At 44.6% G+C, this 25,755-nt stretch overlaps 1 protein-coding gene across 1 annotated transcript in view; it reads right to left on the reverse strand.

The window, feature by feature from the left end:
• LOC135704995 (netrin receptor unc-5-like) overlaps positions 1–23,647 on the reverse strand; it is a gene marked incomplete at its 5' end in the record, with an annotated part of 156,878 nt that extends 133,231 nt beyond the window's left edge. The window contains 2 exons of the mRNA XM_065226546.1: positions 23,366–23,413; positions 23,477–23,647. Coding sequence (XP_065082618.1) covers positions 23,366–23,413; positions 23,477–23,647 — 219 coding nt within the window. The remainder of the gene's footprint in view (positions 1–23,365; positions 23,414–23,476) is intronic.
• Positions 23,648–25,755: the final 2,108 nt, after the last annotated feature.

The following is a 25,755-nucleotide window of genomic DNA, read 5'->3' on the forward strand; positions in this document are numbered from 1 at the left end:
GTACAGCGGATGATGGGGACATGCCAGCTCCCACGATAGGTGAAGTTAAGCTTGCTAACCGACAGCTTAAGAACAACAAAGCAGCTGGGAAAGATGGTATCGGAGCAGAACTTATCAAAATGGGCCCGGATAAATTGGCCACTTGTTTGCACCGACTGATAGTCAGGATCTGAGATACAGAACAGCTACCGGAGGAGAAGAAAGAGGGAGTAATATGCCCAGTATATAAAAAAGGCGACTAACTATAATGTGAGAACTATCGAGCGATCACTATTCATAACGTGGCCTACAAAGTGCTTTCCCAGATCATCTTTCGCCGTTTAACGGTGTGAATATCAAATCCCTACACACCACCTATTCATCGATTTCAAGGCCGCTTATGATACTATTGACCGTGAAGAGCTATGGAAGATTATGGACGAGAACGGTTTTCCCGGGAAGCTGACCAGATTGATCAGAGCTACGATGGATGTTGTATCGGGTGCGTTATCGGACTCGTTTGAAACTCGCAAAGGACTTCGACAAGGCGATGGTCTTTCCTGCCTCCTGTTCAACATTGCGCTAGAAGGTGTTATGAAACGTGCGGGCTTTAACATGAGGGGTACGACCTTTAATAAGCCCAGCCAGTTCATCTGCCTCGCTGACGACGTGGAAATTGTCGGAAGAACGTTTCGGGCCGTGACGGAGCAATACACCAGACTTAAACGTGAAGCAGAGAAGGTTGGATTAAAGGTGAATACGTCGAAGACAAAGTATCTGTTAGCTGGAGGAACCGAGCGGGATAGGGATCGCATAGGCAGAAGCGTGACAATCGACGGAGATGAGTTCGAGGTGGTGGATAAATTTGTGTAACTCGGATCATTGGTGGCGTTGGATAACAACTGCAACAGAGAAATTCATCGGCGTATTATTGCCGGAAGTCGTGCTAACTACGGACTCCACAAGACCTTGAGGTCGGGTTAACTTCACCTCCGTACTAAATGTACCATGTACATGACGCTGATAAGGTCGGTAGTTCTCTACGGGCACGAGACGTGGACGATGCTGGGTGTTTTCGAACGACAAGTGCTTAGGACCATCTTTGGCTGGGTATGTGAGAACGATGTATGGAGGCGAAGGATGAACCGCGAGCTGGCGCAACTCTATGGCGAACCCTGTATCCAAAAAGTTGCGAAAGTTGGATGGGTAGGATGAACGGGACACGTTTTAAGAATGCCAGACAACAATCCCGCAAAAATGATGTTTGCCTTGAATCCGGCCGGTACAAGACGAAGAGGAGCACCGCGATCAAGGTGGTTAAACCAAGTGGAGCAGGATCTTGGAAGTGTGGGACGGTCAAGAAATTGGAGACAAGCAGAAACGGACCAAGTGAATTGGCGTAACATTGTGATGCAGGTGCAATCTTGAGGGATGTCAGACCAGGATAAGTAAATAACATAAGCTGGAATTGCTGGAAGATTTAGCAGCATAATTATGCTGCAAAGTTTACTGATCTTTCATCAAGTCCAAAAACAACTAAATTTAACTGATTTTCGGCGATTTAAATTTGGTGTGTAAACGATGGAAGCCACTTCTGCCGATATTCAACATGTAAGAGGTCACATTTTGACATTAGGGACATTAACTCTATTTATATAATTTGGGGAATTTAAATATGAACAATTCATTCTAAGACACTAGGGCCTTATAGTCAAGCACTAAGCCGCTGGCGCTGTTGCATTAAGATTACGGCATTAAATTTCCAAGCCAATGTGCGGCGGTTTGATGTGTTGTTTCTCCCACACCATTTGTAAATGGCAGCGGTGGTGTGAAGTGGCGTGAGTCTTTTTGTCGATCTAAAAATAAACTCCGCAAATTAATTGTGTTCCAAAATTGATAGTCCATGCGATCTATTGTATTTTCTTAGGATAGATCCACATAACAAAATGACGTGATTAAAAATCTATTTTTTTTTCGATACTTTCAACTTAAATCTCGTTTCTCAATTCAAGGTAAGCAAGTGCAATTTAATGAGAAACAGCAAAAAAAGACAAGCTAAATATAATTTATCTCTGAAGATAGCCCACACCGACCAGGAAACAATTCCTGGAAAAATTGCATTATGTTGAACTATCAAAAAATTCTCAAGTAAAAATTTTTGTTTCATAAGGATTCAAGCTTGTAGAATGCAAATAAAACCTTTTTCAAGCTTGCAATGTTACTTGGGTTAATGAATATTTCCAGCGAAAGCTGTTGGAAATTTTTTGGACAGGTTAGATCGATGTTCAAGCTCATGATGACTTTGAGGATCAGGATCAGGAGTTCGATAAGGCTAGGCAAGCGTATAGTGATAAGTACTACTATTGTAAGGCGTTCTTGATGGATAGGGCCAAGGAACTGCAGGATCCGGAGGAAGTTGAACAATCCATACGAGCAAATGAGTCGTTGACACACGGTCATGGTACCCTTGATCATGTGCGTTTGCCTCAAATTAAGCTACAAGTTTTCAACGGGGACATTGAAAAAGCGACAGGTACAAGCTTTATTCAATTTGCCAACATTATCCAAGGAATCGGTAACGGACCTGCATACTCTGTCTGACGGTTTTGAGAGAGTCGTGCAGAATTTGGACCAGGTGATCAAGCCGGAGGATTACAAGGACCTGTTGCTCGTAAATCTGCTCACAAACCGGCTGGATCCGGTAACTCGCCGAGGTTGGGAGGAACATTCCTCGACCAAGGATCAAGACACGTTAGAAGATCTCTCGGATTTCTTACATCGTAGGATCCGGATTCTGGAGTCATTACCAACGAAGGCTTCGGATTCCAAGACTTCTTATCAAGTACAACAACCGTTGAGACAGAAATCGTCTGTTGTGAAGGCCAGCTACGGTTCTGTGCAATCGTCTGGGGGACGATGTGCGGTATGCAAGGAGAACCATCCACTCTACCAGTGTTCATCCTTCTAACGGTTGTCGGTGCGAGAAAGAGATGCAGTGCTGAGGGCGAACTCCCTATGCAGGAACTGCTTCAGATCGGGCCATCTGGCAAAGGATTGTCCGTCAAAATACTTCTGTCGTAGTTGCAAGGGTCGTCATCATACATTGGTATGCTTCAAACCGCAGAAGGATGGGTTGGCGAAAGTCGCTGCTGTTGCTGGAAACAACAATCCTCCTCCTCAAACGGAATCTGGTGAACCAACCACTTCCACATCCTCCCAGGTGGTCAACATGGCAGCCACCGAAATAACAGTCTCTGGGTCCACTCAACAGTTCTCCTCCAAGGTTTTGCTGGCTACTGCGGTCGTTATCGTGGAAGATGATGAGGGTAGTCAGTTCCCGGTTCGTGCTCTGTTGGATTCCGGCTCCGAGAGTAATTTTATCGCTGAACGGTTGAGTCAACGGCTCAGGACACATCGAGAGAAAGTAGATATCTCGGTGCACGGTATTGGTCACGCGGCTACAAAGGTTAAGTACCAGATTACCGCGATGGTTCGTTCGCGAGCTACGGCTTTCTCGCAGAACATGAATTTCCTCGTGCTCCCAAAGGTTACGGTAAATATACCTACGGCGAAGGTGAATACACAAGGCTGGACGGTGCCTAATGGGATCATCCTGGCGGATCCCACCTTTTTCAATCCAAGCTCAGTGGACATGGTGTTGGGCATCGAATCCTTTTTCGATTTCTTCGAAACTGGTCGAAGAATACCCCTCGGAGTTCAATTGCCGACACTAAACGAATCAGTGTTCGGTTGGGTGGTCTGCGGAGGCCTGACAAATCCAAGTCAAGGCTTAAGCATCAATCGTAGTACGGCAACTACACAAGGATTAGAGGAGCTAGTCGCACGGTTTTGGGCTAGTGAAGAGATTGGAAGTTCCAAGGTTCTTTCGTTGGAGGAAAGTAAATGTGAGGACATTTTCCGGAAGTCGGTTCGTAGGGAATCCGACGGTCGATACTCCGTTTCGTTGCCGAAAGATGAAGACGCAATTTCCGGGTTGGGTGAGTCACGGGACATCGCATTCCGGCGCTTCAAGGCACAGAACGTAGATTGGCGAGGGATGTTGGTCTGCGAGAACAGTTCCAACAGTTCATGGAGGAATACATCCGATTAGGGCATATGACGAAGATAGAGGAAACGGATGATCTCGAAAAACGATGCTATCTGCCACATCATCCGGTAATTAAGGAGGCCAGCACCACAACTAAGGTCCGTGTGGTATTCGACGCGTCATGCAAGACGTAGTCCGGCGTTTCGCTCAATGACGCTCTGCTGGTTGGACCGATTGTACAGGAAGACTTACGATCTATCATGCTCCGGAGCCGCGTCAAGATGATCATGCTGGTAGCCGATGTAGAGAAGATGTTCCGGCTTTGTTCTACAGGTGGATAGGCCACTCCAATGCATTCTATGGCGCTTCGATCCGTCGGAACCGGTAGGCGTGTGCAAACTCAACACTGTCACGTATGGAACGAAACCTGCGCCCTTTCTAGCAACGCGTACATTAAACCAGCTTGCAATGGATGAAGAAGAACAGTACCCAATGGCTGCAAAGGCAACCACGGAGGATACGTATATGGATGACGTTATCACAGGAGCGGATACGGTCGAAAACGCAAGGGAGCTATGCAAGCAACTCAACGAGATGCCTTCCAAAGGAGGTTTCAAGCTTCGGAAATGGGCATCAAACCATCAAGCAGCATTGGAAAGCGTTTCCGAGGACAATCTGGCTATTCGAGTTTCGGAATGGATTATTCTGGACCCTGACCCGACTGTAAAAACTCTAGGGTTGACTTGGATGCCTACTTCCGATCAACTGAAGTTTCAATTTACCATTCCGGGTTGGAATGCATCACACCAACCAACCAAAAGGGAAGTTCTGTCGGTGATCGCCAGTCGATTCGATCCTCTAGGACTACTCGGTGCTGCAATCACTACAGCCAAGGTCATTATGCAGCTTCTGTGGAGGATTCGGAACGACGACGACCAACCATTAGATTGGGACCAGCCACTGCCTTTGACGGTGGGTGAGATGTGGAAAAAATACTACGACGAGCTTTCTCTGTTCAACAGCATTCGTATTGATCGTTGCGTCATTGTTCCAGAAGCAACATTGATCGAGATTCATTGCTTTTCCGATGCTTCGAACAAAGCATATGGCGGATGTGTCTATATAAGAAGTCAGGATTCGGAAGGGAGATTCATGGTTCGACTGCTTTCGTCCAAATCCTAGGTAGCACACCGTTGAAAACACAGTCTATCCCAAGATTGGAGCTGAGTGACGCTCTACTGACCGCGCAGTTGTATGAAAAGGTTCGAGACTCCATTAGAATTCCTGCTCAAACATATTTCTGGACTGATTAAACTTGTGTTCTGCGGTGGATACAAGCTTCTCCAAACGTCTGGATCACTTACATCGCAAATCGGGTCGCGAAAATCCAAGACATTGCTGAACCAACTCAGTAGCGGCACGTCCCAGGAAAGGAAAACCCAGCGGATTTGATTTCCAGAGGGATTTCTCCGAGGGATATTACCAATAATACTTTCTTGTGGGAAGGACCAGATTGGTTGAAGAAAGGTCCTGATTACTGGCCTGTTTCTCCCAAAGAATTGAAAAAGGCAGAGTAAGAGAAACGACGAACGGTTGCTTGTGCATTGTCGGTGAACACGGAGTTCAACGATTGGTACCTGAAGAAGTTTACGTCGTACACGGATCTCGTTCGGAAAACAGCAATTTGGCTGAAATTAATGCGGTTGCTGCAGACCGATCCACAAGAAAGGATGCCAGCAGAGTTCTTGTCCACCCAGGAAATTCGGCAGGCGGAATATGCTATAGTGCGTCGTGTTCAACAGGAGGTTTTCTTCGACGAGTGGAAGGCACTTGCCAAAGGGGAAGCTGTTTCGAGAAGATCTCCACTTCGATGGTTTAATCCATACATTTCCGACGATAACGTCATTAGAATTGGAGGGCGACTTGGTCATTCTGTAGAGCGAGAGGATACGAAAAATCCGATGGTGCTTCCTGCACGGCATAAGTTCACCCAAATGGTCCTCCTACATTATCATCTGCAGCTGATGCATGCTGGTCTGCAATTATTACTCGGAGTTGTTACCCTACGATTCTGGCCATTTGGTGGACGAAGCATTGCAAGAAACATTGTTCACCAATGCTTGAAATGTGTTCGGGCAAAATCTACACCACTTCAGCAGTTCATGGGGGAGCTGCCAGCGCCAAGAGTCACCGTGTCTAGGCCATTTTCGCAGACCGGTGTAGACTACTTCGGTCCGTTTTATGTAAGACCCGTTCCCCGACGACCGGTAGTCAAGGTATATGTTGCAGTTTTCGTTTGTCTTTGTACCAAAGCGGTTCATCTAGAACTGGTGACGGACTTGAGCACAGACCGATTCTTGCAAGCTCTACGACGTTTCATTGCCAGGAGAGGAAAATGTCAAGACTTGTATTCCGATAATGGGACAAACTTCGTTCGAGCCAGGAACAAGATGCAGGAGTTCTTGAACCTGTTACGGAGCTCAGACCACCGAGAAACGGTTGTCAAGGAGTGCGCAGAAAAGGGAATCCAGTGGCATTTCAATCCGCCCAGTGCACCAAATTTTGGAGGACTGTGGGAGGCAGCAGTACGGTCAGCTAAAACCCACTTGATCAAGGTCGTGGGAGAAACACCGTTGTTGACCGAAGATTTGACCACACTTCTGGTGCAGATTGAAGGTTGCCTCAACTCACGACCGTTAACGCCGATGTCCGATGATCCCACTAATTTTGAGCCTCTGACGCCTGGCCACTTCTTGATTAGCTCCTCATTACAGTCGTTCCCCGAGCCGAATCTGGAAGGCCTCGCATTGAACCGCTTGACTAAATTCCAGTTAATCCAACGGATGATGCAGGATTTTTGGAGAAAGTGGCGCAGGGAGTATCTGTGCCAGTTGCAGGGCAGGTCCAAGCGCTGGAAGCCAGCAATTAATATAGAGGTTGGGAAATTGGTTGTTATCCGGGACGATAATCTTCCACCGATGAAGTGGCGAATGGGACGGATCGTTGAACTGCATCCAGGAAACGATGGAGTAGTGCGTGTTGTAACGCTGAAAATGGAAACTGGTACAATGAAACGTCCAGTAGAAAAACTGTCTTTGTTGCCTATCCACGACTTTGACCAGAACTAGCAATCATCATCAGCGTAGACCCAAATCCTTTCCCTTCTCGTTCCCATTATTTAGAAGAGGATTTTTTTTTGTTTTCAGAAATTAGGAATTTCAGGGTGGGTGAGGAATGTTTGAGACTAACATCAGCCCAACCTAGCTACATCCTCGTACTGGCTATGCACAATTGTGACCTACTTCCAACGAGTTTGCAGCATCACTTATTGTATTCTCATCTACACACCGAGCAGAGGATAGATAGTCATCGATCAAGCCAGGCGAGAGGGATTAGATCGTTTCGCTTGTATATAGGCTGCAGTGGTGAGCAATTCAGGAGCGAGAACAGGAGCGGTCACTCTCATGGACCCGAGCGAAAAAATCGCATGAGTGGCGATGACCAGTGGATATTTTTTGAAGTAGAAATCTACAGACCACCGAACGTGTGTGGAGTCTGCGCGCGGGCAATTTTAATCTGTTTTGTGTGTTAGGAATAAGAAAAACAATGTTAGAGTTTAGGAAAGAAATGTGTTTTAATTAGTTGTTTTTAATAAATGTAGTGCTTGTAAACCTGTTTTTAGTAAATCAGAGTGCGTGTTAATTGGTGTAAAAATAGAAGAAGCTCTTCCACGGAGAACAAGGGAGATATTTACCCAGCACCGGGAATAGCTGGTTCTTTGTTTTCCCTAATTTCACCGGTGAGTGTTGGGGAGCACTGGTCGACATCGAAGGCGGAGGTTATTCGGTTCCCCAACATTTATTCATTTCTCCATTTCCAGAGAAAACTATAAAAGCATCCTAATAAAACTGGAACAAGCTTCTGCGAAGAGCTTTTGGTAGGAAAATTCCAAGAAAAGTCAGAATAAAATTCCGGGAGTAGTCTTAAGACACTCTCACTTTCTCCTTCCTGAATCAATCTTAAAATTGCCCTTCCTTCACAGACAGACTCCCGTTGCGCCGTTCAATCTAGAGCAAAACAAGAGAATACTGTTCTATTTCCCGCTTTTTGGTTATCTAAGCCGACATCTGTTATCAATTCACCGGCCTACAGTAAATGCGATCATCATAACCAGCACTGTAAAAAACAGCGCTTTTATCATTAATTGAAGGAAAAAGCCATTCAACCATGTATTGAACTGCGTTCACTTGTTAACAAAATAATTCTCTCCGTCATTTTAATTAACTGCGGGTACCCAAAAAAACAATAGTGCACCCAACCATTTATTGCCATCCATGTCACAACTTCACTAGCAAAAAAATAAAACGATTTTGTTGGTCTTCTATTTACAACTACGTTTATAGTAATGAAAAAAAAAGTACCAATTCAGAGGCTCATAAATTAAATGCAGACATTCAAAGTGACACCCAATTCCGCGCATGATTCGATAATTCTTTTGGGAAAATAAATTAATCATTTACATTGCACACACATAACGATCGAACTCATTCATCCATGATACTGGTGGGTGACGCTTTTTCGCTTACTGTTAACTCTTTGCATTATTTTTGTAAACGCTTTCAGTGTTAAAATTTATTAAATTTCCGTTCCAATGGAAGCGCTGAAAAGCGGTAATTATTAACAACAAGCTTGTCATAATAAAAGCTTGTGAGCTGCTGAACGAGTTGAATTAAATTCGTTTTTATTTATAAAACTTCAAGTCGTAACCATAGGATGACTTAAATTCCACATCTCCCAACCGTATGCTCACCAAAATAAATCAGCACATTTTTGCAAATCACTGTTCGTTGATGATAAAACTTTGTCCCCCTTCTGGCTGCCACTTTCCACCGCCGAAAAATGTCTTCTCACTAATGAAAATTTCCCACATTCCATCGCACTTTCACGCCTGGCAATAGAAGCCGACCGAAGCAATAAAGGACGTTGCCCTATTGAGAGGGAAAATTTATCCTTTTTTTTTTTGCTGGATCCAATTTTGTGAGGATTCTGTCGAACAGAGAAAGTGGCTAACAAGGAAACTTACCACCACCGTCTTGAAGCGGAAACTAAAAATTGGTACGCCTCCGTCAGCAAGAATGGAATAATAAATTTGGAACCTGCAAGGCTGAAAAGAAATCACTTTCCTCGAGAACTTTTCCGCTTCGCTTTCTGAGCCGTAAAATCCTTTTATGCTGCGAAGGAAAATGATTGAGTACACGCGAGCGCCTGTTGACTGGTTGGATGGCACAATGCTTCCGTCATCATCTTCGTTCGTTTGCCGAAGAACGAAGAAGGTGCTGGCCGAGTAGAAAGAGAGTTTGCATATGAATGCAATTCTTAACCTGATTTGCAATCTAATAGACATTTTTGTTCGTACCGGGGTTGGTTCTTGAAGGATTTTCAGGAGAAGGACAGTCCCGGAACGAGGGGTTTGTGTAGGAATTTGTCAAAGAATGTGGTTTTCGTGTCTTGACACCTCTTCCCCAGCAAAAAAGGGGAATAATCTATTTTCTATGAAACTCGTCGTCTTCTATACAAGGGCGCTTAGTTGAAAGGAGCTGAGGGGTTCAAAAGTGCACATACCAAGCCGACACGTGAACAGTGGGTGAATGTCTTCTGCTCACCGGGTAGATCCGGAGATTTTTGAATTTAAACCACTGCACTGCCGGCAATCGAGTGCAGGCTGGTGGCCACGCCGTACCACCGACATGTTCACTTATCCAACAAGTGGCTCTAGAAGAAGTGGCTTCGGATGCTTGAAATTTGCAGTACTACTTGTGACACTGACTGTTCTGGCATTCTGAGGGGTTGAACTCCAAGTGTTTTGAATTTTCTTCAGAGGAGATGAGATATGTGGATGTCGGTCTATGAGATTTTTTTTTTTGGCCGTGATATATTCACTTGGAATAAGGAACTTAGGTTCAGGGATATAAATGAAAAACACATGATTAATCAGCAGCAGCTTTTAAAAAGTTAACACTTATAGGCAATACGTGCAAGTTGTATAGGTACCAAAAAAATACGAATAACAATTGAAGACGTGTTAAAGAACACCTTATTCATTTTTTTTTTTTAATAATTACTTTATTTGTATAGGCTCAATTGAATAAACTTCACACAGCCAAGTTATCATTTTCGTTATACATTGGAGATTTACAATATGTTGGATGGGAAAAGGGAGAAGGAGGTTTGAAATGTGATTTACGATACAAATATTTAATTAATCCTAAAACATGAACTTATTTCTATTCATCTTAAAAACAAGCATTAAAAAAACACACTTACAAAATACAAACTAAACACAAGGTTAATCAAACCTACAATCTAAGGTTAATATTCTTAAAGTAAACATTTATGAAATTCATAACCTCCAGATCGCGTCTAGCCAAAATATCCCGAACTGGAACGTTCCATTAGGTTGTCTGCCTCGAGCCCGAAGTGAATCGTACAGCTCAGAGTTGACTTCACGATGCTCAGCACAAGACCAAATAATGTGATCGGCGTCTTGGTAACCTTGTCCACATTCACATTCTATATGCAAAATAATGTTTTTTTTTTCAGAATTATTCTTTAAATTTTTTTTTGTTGATAACTTTATTTGTACAGGCTCAATCGAATAAACTTTACAGAGGCAAGTTATCATTTTATTTATACATTATAAATGTCTTAAATCTAAAATTAAAGGATTTGAACCGATTACTCGCGGTCTTCTCGAGGTTAGTGGATGACAATTGTTTGGATAGGGAGAGGGAAAAGGAGATTTGGAATATGATTTATGATTCAAAAATTTCACTATTTCTAAAACATATACTTAATCCTATCGACGTTATATCAACTCTGTAATTATACAATTATTACAGAAACAAATCTACAAAAAAAACACACACACACATACAACATACAAACTAAACACAAGGTTAATCAAACTTACAATCTATGGTTAATATTCTTCAAGAAAACATATATGAGTTGTATAAACTCCAGAACGCGTCTAGCCAAAATATCCCGAACTGGAACATTAGGTTGTGACCAAATAATGTGATCTGCGGCCTGGTAACCTTGTCCACATTCACAGAGATTACTGTCCCCCAGCCCAACACGGAACAAGTGAGCGCTTAGCGAATAGTGATTGGACATGAGGCGAGACATCATACGAATGAAGTCTCGACCCACTTCCAAACCTTTGAACCAAGGACACTTCGACACCTTAGGGATGATTGAATACAACCATCGTCCCAAACTCCCTTCATTCCATTTATTTTGCCAGCTGGCGAGTGACTGTTGACGATAAATGAAGAAAAATTCGTCGTAGGCGATTTGACGCTCGTAAATATCGCCTTCCATAGCGCCCACCTTAGCAAGTGAGTCCGCCTTCTCATTGCCTGGAATCGAGCAATGAGATGGGACCCAAGCAAAGGTCCCAAAAGATCTTAAAGGTAAAGGACTTAGAAGCTCTCGTATTTTCATGAGAAAATGTGCATGGAGCGAAAAAAATGTTTTTTTTTATGTTTGATCTAAATTTTAATATTTTTTCAATGGCGTTTCAATGCGTTAGGCCGAATTTAGAATCCGTAGACCGAGTTTGGGGTCAAGAAGCAGTGTAAGATTTTCAACAATATCTCAAAAATGTGTTACTCTTTGTCAAATCTTACGGTACTTTCAGAAATTTAAATAAATGTGGAAGTCCATTTTGTGAATAAATCCGCTCAAATAGAGACAAAGGGTGGGTTGTGGTAAGTAGGTCCAACATTTGATCTTAGCCCTAGTTTGAATTTGTGACATTTTTTATTTAAGTTGTCTCAAATCTCCATTAAAATTATCATCGTTATGATAGGCTAAAGACTTACTAAAAGTAAATTTATACGCACTAAAAGACCTGTTATTCGTGATTCAATAATTTAGTTAATTAGTCCCTTAATGGTTGCTTAACAGTACTTTTATTAAAACTTCAAAGTTACAGCATTAACACAGAAGTTGCTATATTGGGCAAAGTTGTTCAGTGGATCAACACCTTATGGTTGGAGGACACAAGTTTAAAATTTCCTCACTACGCGGTGCTTTCTTCTTCTGGTTCGCATTTCAAGCTTATTGCTTAGCGCATATTAGCTTATTGCGTGCTCTCAGCTTAGTGTTCTAAATGCACTTCCACAGTTATTAATTGAGAGCTTTCGACGCACACTACGCGGTACTAGTGTGCTTGAATTTGTGATTTCCTTTTTCATGTCATATCCTGAAATCATTTCCATCTAGGAAATTGTTGTTTCCGGTAAAGTTTTTCTGTGGACTAAGACCTCATGGTTGGTGGACAGAAGTTTGGATTTTTCTCCACTAGGCGGGGCTAGTGTGCATGTAATAGTGATTTCCTTATTGTTGTCGATATCTCAAAATCCTTTCCATTTAGATCGCTGTCTTCGGCAAAGCTGTTTAGTGGATCATGACCTAATAGTTGGTGGACAGAATTTTGGTATTTTCTCACAACGTGGCTCTAGTGTAATTGTATTGATGATTTCCTATTTTACGTGAAATCTTGAAATCATTGCCATATAGGAAGTTGCTGTCTTCGGCAAAGTTGTTCAGTGGATCGAGTCCTAATGGTTGTTGGACATAAGTTCGAAATTTTCTCACTACGCGGTGCTAGTGTACTTGAATTTGTGATTTCCTTGTTTGTGTCATATCATTTGTTTGTAAACAAACATGCACCAGCTATCTACATCCCAAATAATCTCGATCAAGGATTTCAAGATATAACACGAACTAGGAAATCACAAATTCAAGCACACTAGCACCGCGTAGTGAGAAAATTTCTAACTTCTGTCCACTAATCATTAGGTCTCCCTGAAAAACTTTGCCGACGACAACAACTTCCTAGATGGCAAGGATTTCAAGATATGACACAAATTCAAGTACACTAGCACCGCATATTTAGTGAGAAAACTTCAAACTTCTGTCCAAAACCATTAGAACTTGATCCACTGAACAACTTCGCCGAAGACAGCAACTTCCTAGATGGCAAGGATTGCAAGATATGACATAAACAAGGACATCACTAATACATGCACACTAGCGCCGCGTAGTGAAAAAATGTTGAACTTCTGTCCACCAACCTGTAGGTCTTAATCTACTGAACAACTTTGCCTAAGACAGTAACCTTCTGTATGTCCAGGATCGCCAGATATTCCATGTTGGTCCCTATTAGATCAAATCCCATATGCTAATTGTACTCCATTTACGCGATTCCCTCGCGTAAACGGAATCATTCGAGACCAACGTAAATGGAATTCGTGTAGATCGAGGGGGGGGGAGTGTGCCTTATTTTGAGTTCTTTTCACCTACGTTGGCAGATCCCTACACCAACTCAATTTAGAGTTCTAGCGCCTACTCAATTTTGAGTTGTTGTCATTCCCTCGCATGTAAACAGGATTACTTATTTACTCAATTTTAACTTGGCGCACGGAACTGTCCTACCACGCGATTCAGCAGATTCTGCAGAAATGCCGCGAATACAACGTGCCCACACATCATTTGTTCATCGATTTCAAATCCGCATACGACACAATCGATCGAGATCAGCTATGGCAGATTATGCACGAGTACGGACTTCCGGATAAACTGACGCGATTGGTCAAGGTGACGATGGATCAAGTGATGTGCGTTGTTCGAATATCGGGGACACTCTCGAGTCTCTTTGAATCTCGAAGGGGGTTACGGCAGGGTGATGGACTTTCGTGTCTGCTGTTCAACATCGCGTTAGAAGGTGTGAGCAGAAGAGCTGGGATAGACACGAGTGGCACGATATTCAGGAAGTCCATCCAGTTCCTTGGCTTCGCCGATGACATTGACATTATGGCACGGAACTTTGAGATGATGGCGGAAACGTACATCAGGCTAAAGGCTGAAGCTAGGCGGATTGGACTTGCCATCAACGCATCGAAGACAAAATACATGAAAGGAAGAGGTTCTAGGGAAGACAATGTTAGCCTCCCACCCCGAGTTCAGATTGACGGTGACGAAATCGAGGTGGTCGATGAGTTCGTGTATTTGGGCTCACTGGTGACCGCCGAAAATGATACCAGCAGAGAAATTCAAAGACGTATTATGGCAGGGAATCGTGCCTTATTTGGACTCCGGAGGACGCTCCGGTCGAATAAAATTCGCCGCCGCACGAAGTTGACTGTCTACAAGACGCTGATTAGACCGGTGGTCCTTTACGGCCACGAGACCAGGACTATGCTCGTGGAGGACCAACGCGCCCTTGGTGTTTTCGAACGGAAGGTGTTGCGTACCATCTACGGTGGAGTGCAGATGGATGACGGAACGTGGAGGAGGCGAATGAACCACGAATTGCACCAGTTGCTGGGAGAACCATCCGTCGTCCACATTGCAAAAATTGGGCGACTACGGTGGGCTGGGCACGTCGTAAGAATGCCGCACGACGACCCAGTGAAAATGGTTCTAGAAAGCGACCCAACAGGAACAAGAAGAAGAGGCGCGCAGCGGGCAAGGTGGCTCGACCAAGTAGAAGGTGACCTGCGGACCCTTCGCAGACTACGAGGCTGGCGAACTGTGGCCATGGATCGAGTAGAGTGGAGACGACTTCTTCGGACAGCAGAGGACAACAAGGCCTTAGCCTGATTGGTAAGGTAAGGTAAGGTAAGCACGGAACTGTCGAGTTGGGTGAATAGAGCTCAATTTTGGGTTGTTTTGCTCTTTTTGCTTTAGACAACAATAAGAAAGCAAGTGAGAGGCATCAAGTCAAAAGAATGTTTAAAAAACTCAACAGTTGGGTAGTTTTGGTTCTCCGTGTATAGAAGTGTAAACAAAACCACTGTCAAAGATTTTCGATTCCCAACACTGCTAGCGTGCTAGCGGCGCGCTAGGGGCGTACCAGTTTGCTTTTAGACAACCTTTATGACTATTAACGTTAGAAAACAAAATCTTTTCGCTTAAAATTGAGATCAGTTGAATCGATTGGGGGCCTTTGGAAACTGGTTAAAAAATTGTTCCTTTTTTTGTCAGCTTAAAGCTTTTTTGACGTAGAACTACGTCTTTGTCGACTATACTGGGGTGCAAGTCAAAAAATATGTGTGGTGAAGGAGTGTTAGGTTTTGAACGCTTGTAACTTTGTCATTTATAGATGAAATTAAAATCCAAATACGCCAATCGATAGGATATTACATTACGAACCTGTTGAAATAAATATTTTTTCCAATTTTTCTGTAATTAAACTTTTGAAAATGTACAAATGATAATTTTATCACTGTTTTCATGAAATAAGCCTTTTTCGCAAACCCAGTCATCATAAACGAATACCACTTGGTTGCACATCATTCTGCTTGAATCTGAAAAGATATAAATCAGCGCTGGTCTCATGCCACTGCTCATTAACGCTTCGGACGGCGTGGCGCTTGGTCCTGCAGTAAGCAGGACCAAATCAGCAGCTTAAGGTGGATCACGGCGTGACCACAATGAGGAAAAGCACACACGCCCTTCACAACAATCTCTCGGCCCCCCCCTCAACAACCTCTCCTACCCTCCCCCACCATCAAACCTCTCCTACCCCCCCCCCCACCATGAAACCTCTCCTACCCCTCTCCCCACCATCAAACCCCTCCTACCCCCCCTCAAATACCTCTCCTAAACCCCCCCCCCTCAAATACCTCTCCTAAACCCCCCCCCCTCAAATACCTCTCCTAACCCCCCCCCCCTCAAATACCTCTCCTACCCCCCCCCCCTCAAATACCTCTCCTACCCCCCCCCTCAAATACCTCTCCTAAACCCCCCCCCCCCTCAAATACCACTTCTAAAACCCCCCTCATCAATAACCCGAAAACGAGACAGACTTTAATGATCCCTTTTTTCCGGGAAATAAATTTTAAACATACCACCACAATCATTAGTAAAACCAAGTTTTACCAAATTTGAACAAAAAATTGCATTGAAGACATGTTTGATGACATTCAGTTGGTGAATTACACACAACTGACGGTAAAACATATCTGGTGCCTCTATATATGCAATTATATTAACATCCAAAGTCCATCCTATTTTACATATTCTGCACAAAAGAAACTTTCTGCTCCGCCCCATTCATAAAAAACTGCGGGAAATCCTATCAGGTTCTGAACCTGAAAAGATATAAAACAGCGCTGCTGTCATGCTTTTGCTCATTCGCTGCCAGACTGTTGAGCAGTTCAGTCGATTTGAATTCTCTCTAGTTTCGTTCGTTCGTTCGCAAGTCGAATTAGCTCCGCGTTGTATAGTGACGCTCTCGCTGACCCAGCCATGGGTAAGAAATCGCGCGGTAACGCGAGTGCCGGCTTATCGGGAAAACAGACTCTCCCAGGAGACGGCGCGACCACCGAGCCAGCTCAGAAGAAGCAGAAGAAAACCCCATTGCCCGTCCCGACAGGCGTTGCGGACCCGCAGCCGGGGCCTCCCGGAACTAAACGACCCAGACCTGAAGACATCAGCGCCACCGCATCGGCAGCAAAAAAGCTGCTGAGCAACAATCCGTTCTCCGCCCTGCAGAACGGAGCCCAGCCGCAGTCGGACCCTGAGACGGTGCCTAAAAAAGTTAAGTTGCCACCCTTCTATGTGAAGGGCTTCCCTCCCGGGCTATGGGAGCAGCTGGATTTCTACATTAAGCAGGGCCTTCGCTGCACCATTCAACGGTGCACGGAAGGCTACAAACTGATGGTCTCGGCCGAAAATCACTACAACGCAGTCCAGGCCCTCTTGGACAGGATGAAGCTGGAGTACTTCTCCCACGACGTCGAGGCCACCAAGCCGCTGAAAGTGGTGCTGCGCGGGCTCCACGACATGGACACCACCACCTTAATGGACGAGATTAAGGCGAACGGCCTCAAGCCGGTCGAAATCCACAAGATGACCCGCAGCAAGGCCATCAAGTATCGTGACCAGCTCTACTTGGTTCATCTGCAGAAGAACTCCACAACCGTGAAGGATCTCCATACGACACGCACACTGTTCCACATCGTAGTGAAGTGGGAGCGGTATAAGCCAACCCACCGTGGCGTCACTCAGTGCTCGAACTGCCTATTGTTCGGGCACGGCACCAGGAACTGCCGCATGGCCAGCCGCTGCATCAAATGCGGCAAAAACCACAAGATCGACGACTGCGACAGCATCGAGGAAGCCGCTCCCACATGCGCCAACTGCGGTGCTGCCCACAAGGCCACGAGTAAGGCCTGTCCGAAGCGGGCCGAATACGCCGAGATCCGGAAGATGGCCTCGTCCAACAACCAGCCCGGTCGCAAGAAGGTCCCGGAAAACAACGCGCAGAACTTTCCTTCGTTATCACCGGTCCAACCACGGCCAATTCCAGTGTTGGCGCCGCTCCCGCTCAACCAACAGTTGGCTGCTGCCCAGTCGGCTGCCGCTGCAGTACCCAGTCAAGCCTCCGGCCCATCGACGGATCCCCCTGCTCCGGGATTGGCCGGTACAACCGGTGAAGCTACAGACGATTCTCCGCTGTCAACGGATGAGATCGTCACACTGTTGGCCCAGGCCATCATCATCAAGCGCACCTGCGCAACAAGAACACAACAGCTCCAAGCTATCATCTCCTTCGTCGCTAATTATGGACCGTGAACCCATAAAGATCGCCAACTGGAACGCTCGCTCCGTAGGGGCGAAAAACATTGAGCTTGCAGACTTCCTCCGCAAGCACGACATCGACGTGGGCCTTCTCACCGAGACTCACCTCAAGACCGGTGACAGCTTCTGGCTGCCCGACCACAGCATTGTCCGGCTTGATCGCACCAGCTCCAGGGGGGGCGGTGTCGCGGTCATCATCAAGAAAGGCATCAAGTACTGCACCCTACCCCACTACCGCACTTCCATCATCGAGGCCGTTGGCATAGAGGTGGAAACATCGACCGGAAACGTCCGGTTCATCGCCGCCTACTGCCCCCGGCAATGTACCGTTAGCAATGGTACAGCACAGCAGTTCAAGAACGACCTTGCCATCATAACCCACACCAATGCCCGCTTTGTAATCGGAGGGGACCTGAACGCCCGGCACGAGGCCTGGCGGAACTACCAGCAGAACCAGAACGGCCGCCTGCTATTCGACCATTCCCAGCATGGTCTCTATTCCGTCTGGTTTCCGGACGAACCAACCTTCACATCACCGACGGGCAACCCATCGACGCTGGACCTGTTCTTGGCAAACACCAGATTAGCCAAGCCGGTTGCCGTCAACGACCTGAGTTCGGACCACCAACCGGTGCTGACCGAGCTGGGCTACAACGTGGCCCCTGCACCGTGCCAGCGGAAGGACTACCATCGAGTCAACTGGGTTCAGTTTCGACGCGTGGTCGACCGCCACATCGACGACAACCCACCGCTCGACACAGTGGATGACATCGACCGGGCCCTGGAGGGTCTCCATCAAGCCATATCCGTGGCTGACGAAGAGTGCGTTCGACGAGTTCCTGTGAGGGGTAAGTTTCAAGCAATTGATTCCCACACCAAACTCTTGATTCGGCTCAGAAATGTTCGTAGACGCCAGTTTCAGCGGACTGGGGATCTGCAGCGTAAATACGAAATGGTCGATCTGAATCGGCAGATCGCTTCCAGAATGGTCTCAATCCGGAACGAGAGTTTCGGGCGGCTCGTTCAGAACCTGGACGACCGTTCCAGACCATTCTGGAAGGTTGCCAAGGTGCTGAAGTCTCACCCCAAGCCCATTCCACCACTTAGAGTCAATGACGAACGGCTTATCACCAACGAAGAGAAGGCCAATGCGATTGGGGAGCACATTGCCCAGTCGCATTTGCTTGGCTCTAAAATCCCAAGTCCACTCGAGAACCAGGTTGCGCAGTGCGTCCTGACGTTAGATGCCTCCCCTTGTGCCGTCCCTCCAGAAGAACGGATTACAGAGGAACAAATTTGCTCAGCGCTGAAATACAGTAAGAACATGAAGGCTCCCGGGTTTGACGGAATATTCAACCTAGCGTTGAAAAATCTCAGCCCGAGGGTGTACTCGCTGCTAGCTGCCACCTTCAACAGATGCTTGGAGCTGCACTACTTTCCAAGCATCTGGAAGGTGGCAAAAATCATCCCGATCCGCAAACCTGGGAAAGACCCTTCACTACCGTCAAGCTACAGACCGATTAGCCTGCTCTCAGCGCTGAGCAAGCTGTTCGAAAAATTGATCCTCAGCCGACTAAACAAGTTTGTGGAGGAACATGACATTCTTCTTCCGGAACAGTTCGGGTTCCGCAAGGGGCATTCCACCAATCATCAGCTAGTGCGGGTGATGAATAACATCCGAAGTAACAAAGCTGTATCCAAGTCCACAGCCATGGCCTTGTTAGACGTCGAAAAGGCGTTTGACAATGTCTGGCACGACGGACTTATATACAAGCTTTGTAACTCTAACTTTCCACCATACCTTGTGAAAATCACCCGTAACTATCTCCAGCAAAGGTCGTTCAGGGTGTCGTTGAATAGTTCCCTTTCGGGACAATTTCCGATCCCAGCAGGTGTTCCGCAAGGGAGTCTGCTGGGACCACTGCTTTACAGCATCTACACGTCGGACATCCCTCCTCTAGGAGACGGTTGCGTGTTCTTTCTGTTTGCAGATGACACCGCGATAGCCGTCAAGGGTAGGATGCCTCGTGAAATTACGAACAAGCTCCAACGATGCCTTGACACCTTTACTGATTATGCCACCACGTGGAAAATCAAAATCAACGCCTCGAAAACCCAAGCAATCATGTTCCTTCACAGACAATCGCCAAAACTTAAACCGTCTCCCTCCTGTACCGTAATAATGGATGGTACAAGGGTCGAGTGGTCCACTGATGTTACTTATCTCGGGATGTTGTTCGATGAGAAGCTCCTGTTCCGCTCGCACATAGAGAAAACCCTAGTTAAGTGCTCCGCCTTGGTTAGGTGTTTGTATCCGCTCATTTGCCGCAGATCCCGCCTCTCAAGGCAAAACAAACTGGCTGTCTACAAACAGATCATAGCCCCCGCGATCTTCTATGCCGCCCCGGTGTGGGAATCGTGCGCTCAGACCCACAGGAACAAAATCCAGGTTGCACAGAATAGAGTGTTGAGGATGATCCTAGATCGTCCATTCGACACAAGAATAGCAGACCTCCATCAAGAGGCAGAAATTCCCAAAGTAGATTCCAAAATTGATGATATGACAACTAAATTTATTCAAAAATGCAATCTTTCTGAACATGCTTTAATAAGCAATTTGTACATAGTAGGTTAAGTGTATATAGTAGAGTAGGTTACTTTTAAGCTGTAAATAGTAGTTTTAAGTAGTTTCTCTTCTCTTCTCTTCTGCTTTTGCTCATTGTCGCTTCGGACGGCGTGGCGCTTGGTCCTGCAGTAAGCAGGACCAAATCAGCGACTTAAGGTGGATCACGGCGTGACCACAATAATGATGAAACCCCCTCCCCCTTTCACAACAACCTCTCCCCCTCCCCCTTCACAACAATCTCTCCCTCTCCCCCCTTCACAACAATCTCTTCCCCTCCCCCCTTCACAACAATCTCTCCCCTCCCTCAACGACCTCTCCTAACCCCCCACCACCACTCATCAACAACCTTTCCTAACCCCTCCCCCACTCATCAACAACCTTTCCTAACCAACCCCCTCCCCACCCCTCAACAACCTTTCCTAACCCCCCCCCCCACCCCTCAAATACCGCTCCTAACAAAACAATATCTATGTGTCAGCCACATAGGGGAAATGACGCCTTCGGCTTGCAAGACTATTTTCGGCAACCCAAATTGAAACACTATTTTCACTGGATTTTCTTACGAAAACACTTCGCTGAATGCATGCAAACGATTCTTTATGCTTTCAGCTTCAATTTGACTATATTTTTACCACTGGGAAAAAGCAATCTAGCAAGGTTTTCTTGAAATGAAACACACACACTACAAATTGTAGCTGATTTCGAGTTGCCGATAATAGAACAGCAGATTTACATGCAGTTCAAATGGAACGGTTGCCGAAGAAAAACTGGTTGCCGACAATACTCGCTCTCACTAGAGAAGATTGGAGCTTTTTAAAAGCGTTTCAAAACAGTTTTTGACAATTCTTTCGACTGAAATTGTTAGAGCAGCTGGCAGCAAAAGATTGTAAACAAACCAATACTGCATATGTGTGCGTTCCTCAGAGAAAAAGGCTATAGAAAGAAGGTCGCTGCTTAGGTTGCCGAGAATACGTAAATTCCCCTACTTAAAATATGTACATTTAAAAACCATGCGTGACCACTAGACTGATGCAAAATTTGAAATTTTCGCTCCACAGTGCTCAAATGGTTCCAAATTGGGCCCTGATAAGCCTCCCAAAATTTGAACTCATTTAGTGAGAAACTGACTTGGCACAAACCATTTGAAGTTTATATGGGAATTACTATGGAGAAACCATAATTTCAGTTTATATCTATCTCAAAATTCACCAGTTCACTCTACTTTAGAAAATGATAGCTGAACTTGTTGAAAACCACTTTTCGATCAAACGTAAGGAACAAAAATTATTAATGATTCAAGTCCCTGATGTCTTATGATTATGCTCAATCAACTGTTCAGCAGGCAACATTGGTGTTTATGGCGCGCGTCACACTGCAGAATACAGTGTTGCCCACAATACAGTTGCTTAATCTTGCCATAAGATTATCAATCTCTTAAAAAATTAATAACTATTTAATTTGACGTTTGGATGAAAAATGATCTTCTGCAAAGTTGTAGCTGATAAAAATTCCCATAAGAATAGCAATATAATGTGTTAACAGTACAATGTGTAAAAAGGCAAGAAGACAATGAACAAAAAGTTTTGTTTTCCCATAGTAATTTCCATGTAAACTTCAAATGGTTTGTGCCAAGTCAGTTTCTTATAAAATGAGTTTTCTCGTTTGGAGGCTAATCAGGACCCGATTTGGCACCGTTTGAGCACTGTGGAGCGAAAATTTCAAATTTTGCATCAGTCTAGTGACCACACATACTATTCATTTGCGTGTAAATTTCATGTGTACTTCTGAGTGGATTCTGTTTATGTGTGGTCAAATGAAAATCATGTGGAATTTCACATGGATATTTGTAAAGAAAATGTGTAAATTGTTTTGAATCAACCATAACCGAAACATTGAAATACTTGAAAATTTTAAGATAAAGTATAATAGTCAAAAATGCATGAAAAACAACAATTTTGTGTGGTTCTACGTCATACTGCGGTCGTGTCTAGGACACAACCCTTTACTTTTTATCTTACTGTTCAAATGCCTTGTAAAGTTCCACAATACGCTTAATAAATACTGGAATATTTACGCTTGGAATGTTTACCTGAAAAATATGTGCAACGTCCGCAAACTTGGATCGCTTCGAATTTGTTTTTTTTTTTATTAATTTAAAAGCATTTAAGTTTTAGAAAATTTTACACAAATGTATTCTCATGATTTACTAAAATGCGTAGCACGATTTAATGTATTATTATTATTAATTAAATGTATCCCCAAAAAGCAATTATTTGATTCAGTGAACAAGAATCCCTTTGAAAAGTATCCGAATTTTCATCAAAAAAGCAATCAATCTATTTCCTAGCCATATCCCATGGAATATGTATGCTCAAATTTTCAATCTTTTCTTAAACTTTATTGTATTTTTTTCAAATCGTAGTCGGAGTTGATGTGTCCGTTATTTTTAAATCAGAGGAGTCGGAGTCAGTCGATTTTTATGTGACTCCACAGCCTTGTAAATAAGACTTATACTAATAACAAATAAGTATACTTTGACTATATGTTTAGCATTACTTCTGCGTGTAGTCAACGATTTACATAGTTGAAGATACTAATTTCAAATAACAGACTGAAGTGGTAATTTTTATACGATAGAGTGAGGAGATGAAAGTAAAAAATTGATAGTACCGTTTAGAGTACGGCAGTGTGAAAATTGCACATAGAGGAGTACTCGGATTTATCAATTCTATACTTTCATTTCCTAACTCTATCGCATAAAATTACCACTTCAGTCTGTTATTTGAAATTAGCACCTTCAAATAAGTATAGTTTTGGGTTTAAATGCTTGAATCTATGCAATGTTTGAGAAATTTTAGAAAATCACTCACTTTCACAACGGTTGAACAACTTACGTAAATCAACATCTAACAATTCTCAACAACCTTCTAAAGATGTGTACTCGCTTGCTCAAAGATGTTTCTCCATTCAGTATGTCACGCAAAATCCTGGGTAAATATAACTCATCATGTTTATGGCGTGAAAGTACCTGAAATTTAACAATCAATTTCACTTACCAAAAGTATTGTCCTCGAATCCATTCGGCGTAATGATTTGTGTATCTTCTGTTGAACGAAATAAAACATTGTCTATCAGTTCAATTCGCATGCCATCAATGTTCAACCTACCCGGACAAGTGACACAATCGGGTGTTTTCTGTTGATTCGGTCCAACACAGGGTGCCCCTCCGTACAGCGGGATCGGATCGCTGCATGTTCTCGATCGCTTCCTGCCCTGGGCAGGCTTCCCAGGGCAGCGACATTCCAACCAGGCACTCCACTGACTCCAGCCACCGTTTACTGTGAAGGATAGAAACAGAACATCTTGCGTTACTAACTGTTGATTAAATTGAGCTCGCAATTGAATTATCGAAACCAAGAATTACTCAACAACCCCAGTCATTGACAAAGAGTACTAGGCCAGTGAGACAGCCGAACCAATCAATCATCATTCAATGCCATCATTGGCAACGAGCCAATATGGCACGTTGGACCCGTCAGATGCAGATAATTAGAAGGTGTAAATCGCACACCCTCGCCTGATTCGCTCTATGCAATCTTCTTCGATCAAAAGGTTCAACCAAAACAACCGCTTTTAATGACAGTCACCGGCGACCGTGCGGCGGTGGTATCACATTCGGGAGGGTGTCTCGCAAAGCTCTATCCGGGTTTCTTTTTTTTGCTGCCATTGCGAGTGATTGCCTAATAAAATCGCATAGCACCAAATTAACATCCTCAGCAATGATCCGACAGCAGCGGCGGCGGCTTGTTTGGCACAGCCAACGATTCAGTATTACCTAGTTTGGCTTGATGACTCTTTACACGGCTGCCTGATCCACGAGAAAGGGGGTGTTATTTCGGTTTGTGTGTAATTTTCGGGACCCCGAGGGGGTTTTCGATTCGTTTCGCTCGTTCGCTGATGTTTGCTGGCTTGATTCAAGTGCACGATGAGTTGATGCAGACCGTGGAGATTGGCTGTGGTGCATACATAAAGTCACTGGGCTTGAACAAGGTCTGATGATTTGGACAGGGGGGTGCCGATAATTGAATTAATCGTACGGTAATCCGGTGCGCCTTGTTTAGGTGGTAATGCGATGACGACGGCGACCACGGGGTGCTATTAGAAATTTAGGTTAATGCTCAATTGTGTTTGGTAAAATTAGTCAGATCGGAACGAAGGTTTTAGATTCATATGGTGCAAAAGGATCTGGAGGAGACCTTTAAGGTTTCTTGAGTTAATCTATTAACTCATATGACTCTCGAAGCTTGCCTATGGTGCAATTTTGAAACCCAGCAACTACAAAAACCCATTTGCTTTGTCCAGATGACGCATTGTTTAACGAAAAATTTAAGAACAGAAGATTTTTATCATGGACCCAATCCGGGACAACATTAGAGCTATTTCCTCTAAATCGAGCCTAATCGGGCAGGAGTTTCCACTCAGCATCAAATAATGGCTCCCATCGTTCACGTTTGCAAAGCTTCCTAGATGCGAAGGTTTCTACCTGATCCCCAACGGTTGCAAAAGCAAACAATCCTAATTTTTCAAACCAGCAAAGGACTCCACTATACACCGATCCCAGACGGTGCGTAAATAAACTCATTTGAATAATCTTTCATCAACTGTCTAAACATTCCGGCAAACAAATTATTTACACTTACTTCGGCAAGACTTCAGCTTCGCACGGACGGGAGAGGAAAAGCCTGTGGCACTTGTAATCCGACGTGCCATTGCAGGGAAAGTGACAACAATCCCGAACTCCGACTGAGAGCAAAGCTTCTTAGCAACAACTACCGACGCCGATGACGACGACGACGACGACGACGCGTCTGGGAAAGAAACCCGAAAGCCAAATCGAACTTGAATCTGAAACTTTTGCCAAACAAACTGGAGGCAGCGGCGGCAGCAAGTTGTGACACTTTGTGAAAATTTGCATTTTTCCGGTCTGGCTCCTACCGGCTCTTGTGTCACACAACAGGCAGGATCGAATCGGATCAGAGCGAAAGAGCCTAGGAGACCATTCTGCGTCACATCAATATTCAGCGCCCGTAATGTAATCCCAGCTGTTAGTACACAAACTTGCAACACTTGAGAGCACGACGGACGGTGGGTTGATTCTTCTGTGGAACTTTGTCTTTGAATGGTTGAAAGTTTTGCTGGCCGAGGGTGGATGAAATTTTGCCCGTTTGAAGGATAGCTTGAGCCCAGAGGCTTCACACGTTTTAGTCGTCATCTTTTGAGTGATTTTCAGAGATTGCTAAGCGGAAGAACAAGTCCTGAACGCTCATTAGCAAATCTATGGCCTATCTGGTGGAAAGGGATACAACGAAAGTGATTAACTGAAGTGAGTGAGACCAACGTGTAATGCATAAATTAAAACGAAAATCTTTCAATTGGTTCTCTGCAT

This window comes from Ochlerotatus camptorhynchus, unplaced genomic scaffold, assembly GCF_037179485.1.
Source record: "Ochlerotatus camptorhynchus isolate MF236.1 unplaced genomic scaffold, CSIRO-AGI_Acam_v1.1 ptg000255l, whole genome shotgun sequence".
In the NCBI taxonomy this organism is placed as follows: domain Eukaryota; kingdom Metazoa; phylum Arthropoda; class Insecta; order Diptera; family Culicidae; genus Ochlerotatus; species Ochlerotatus camptorhynchus.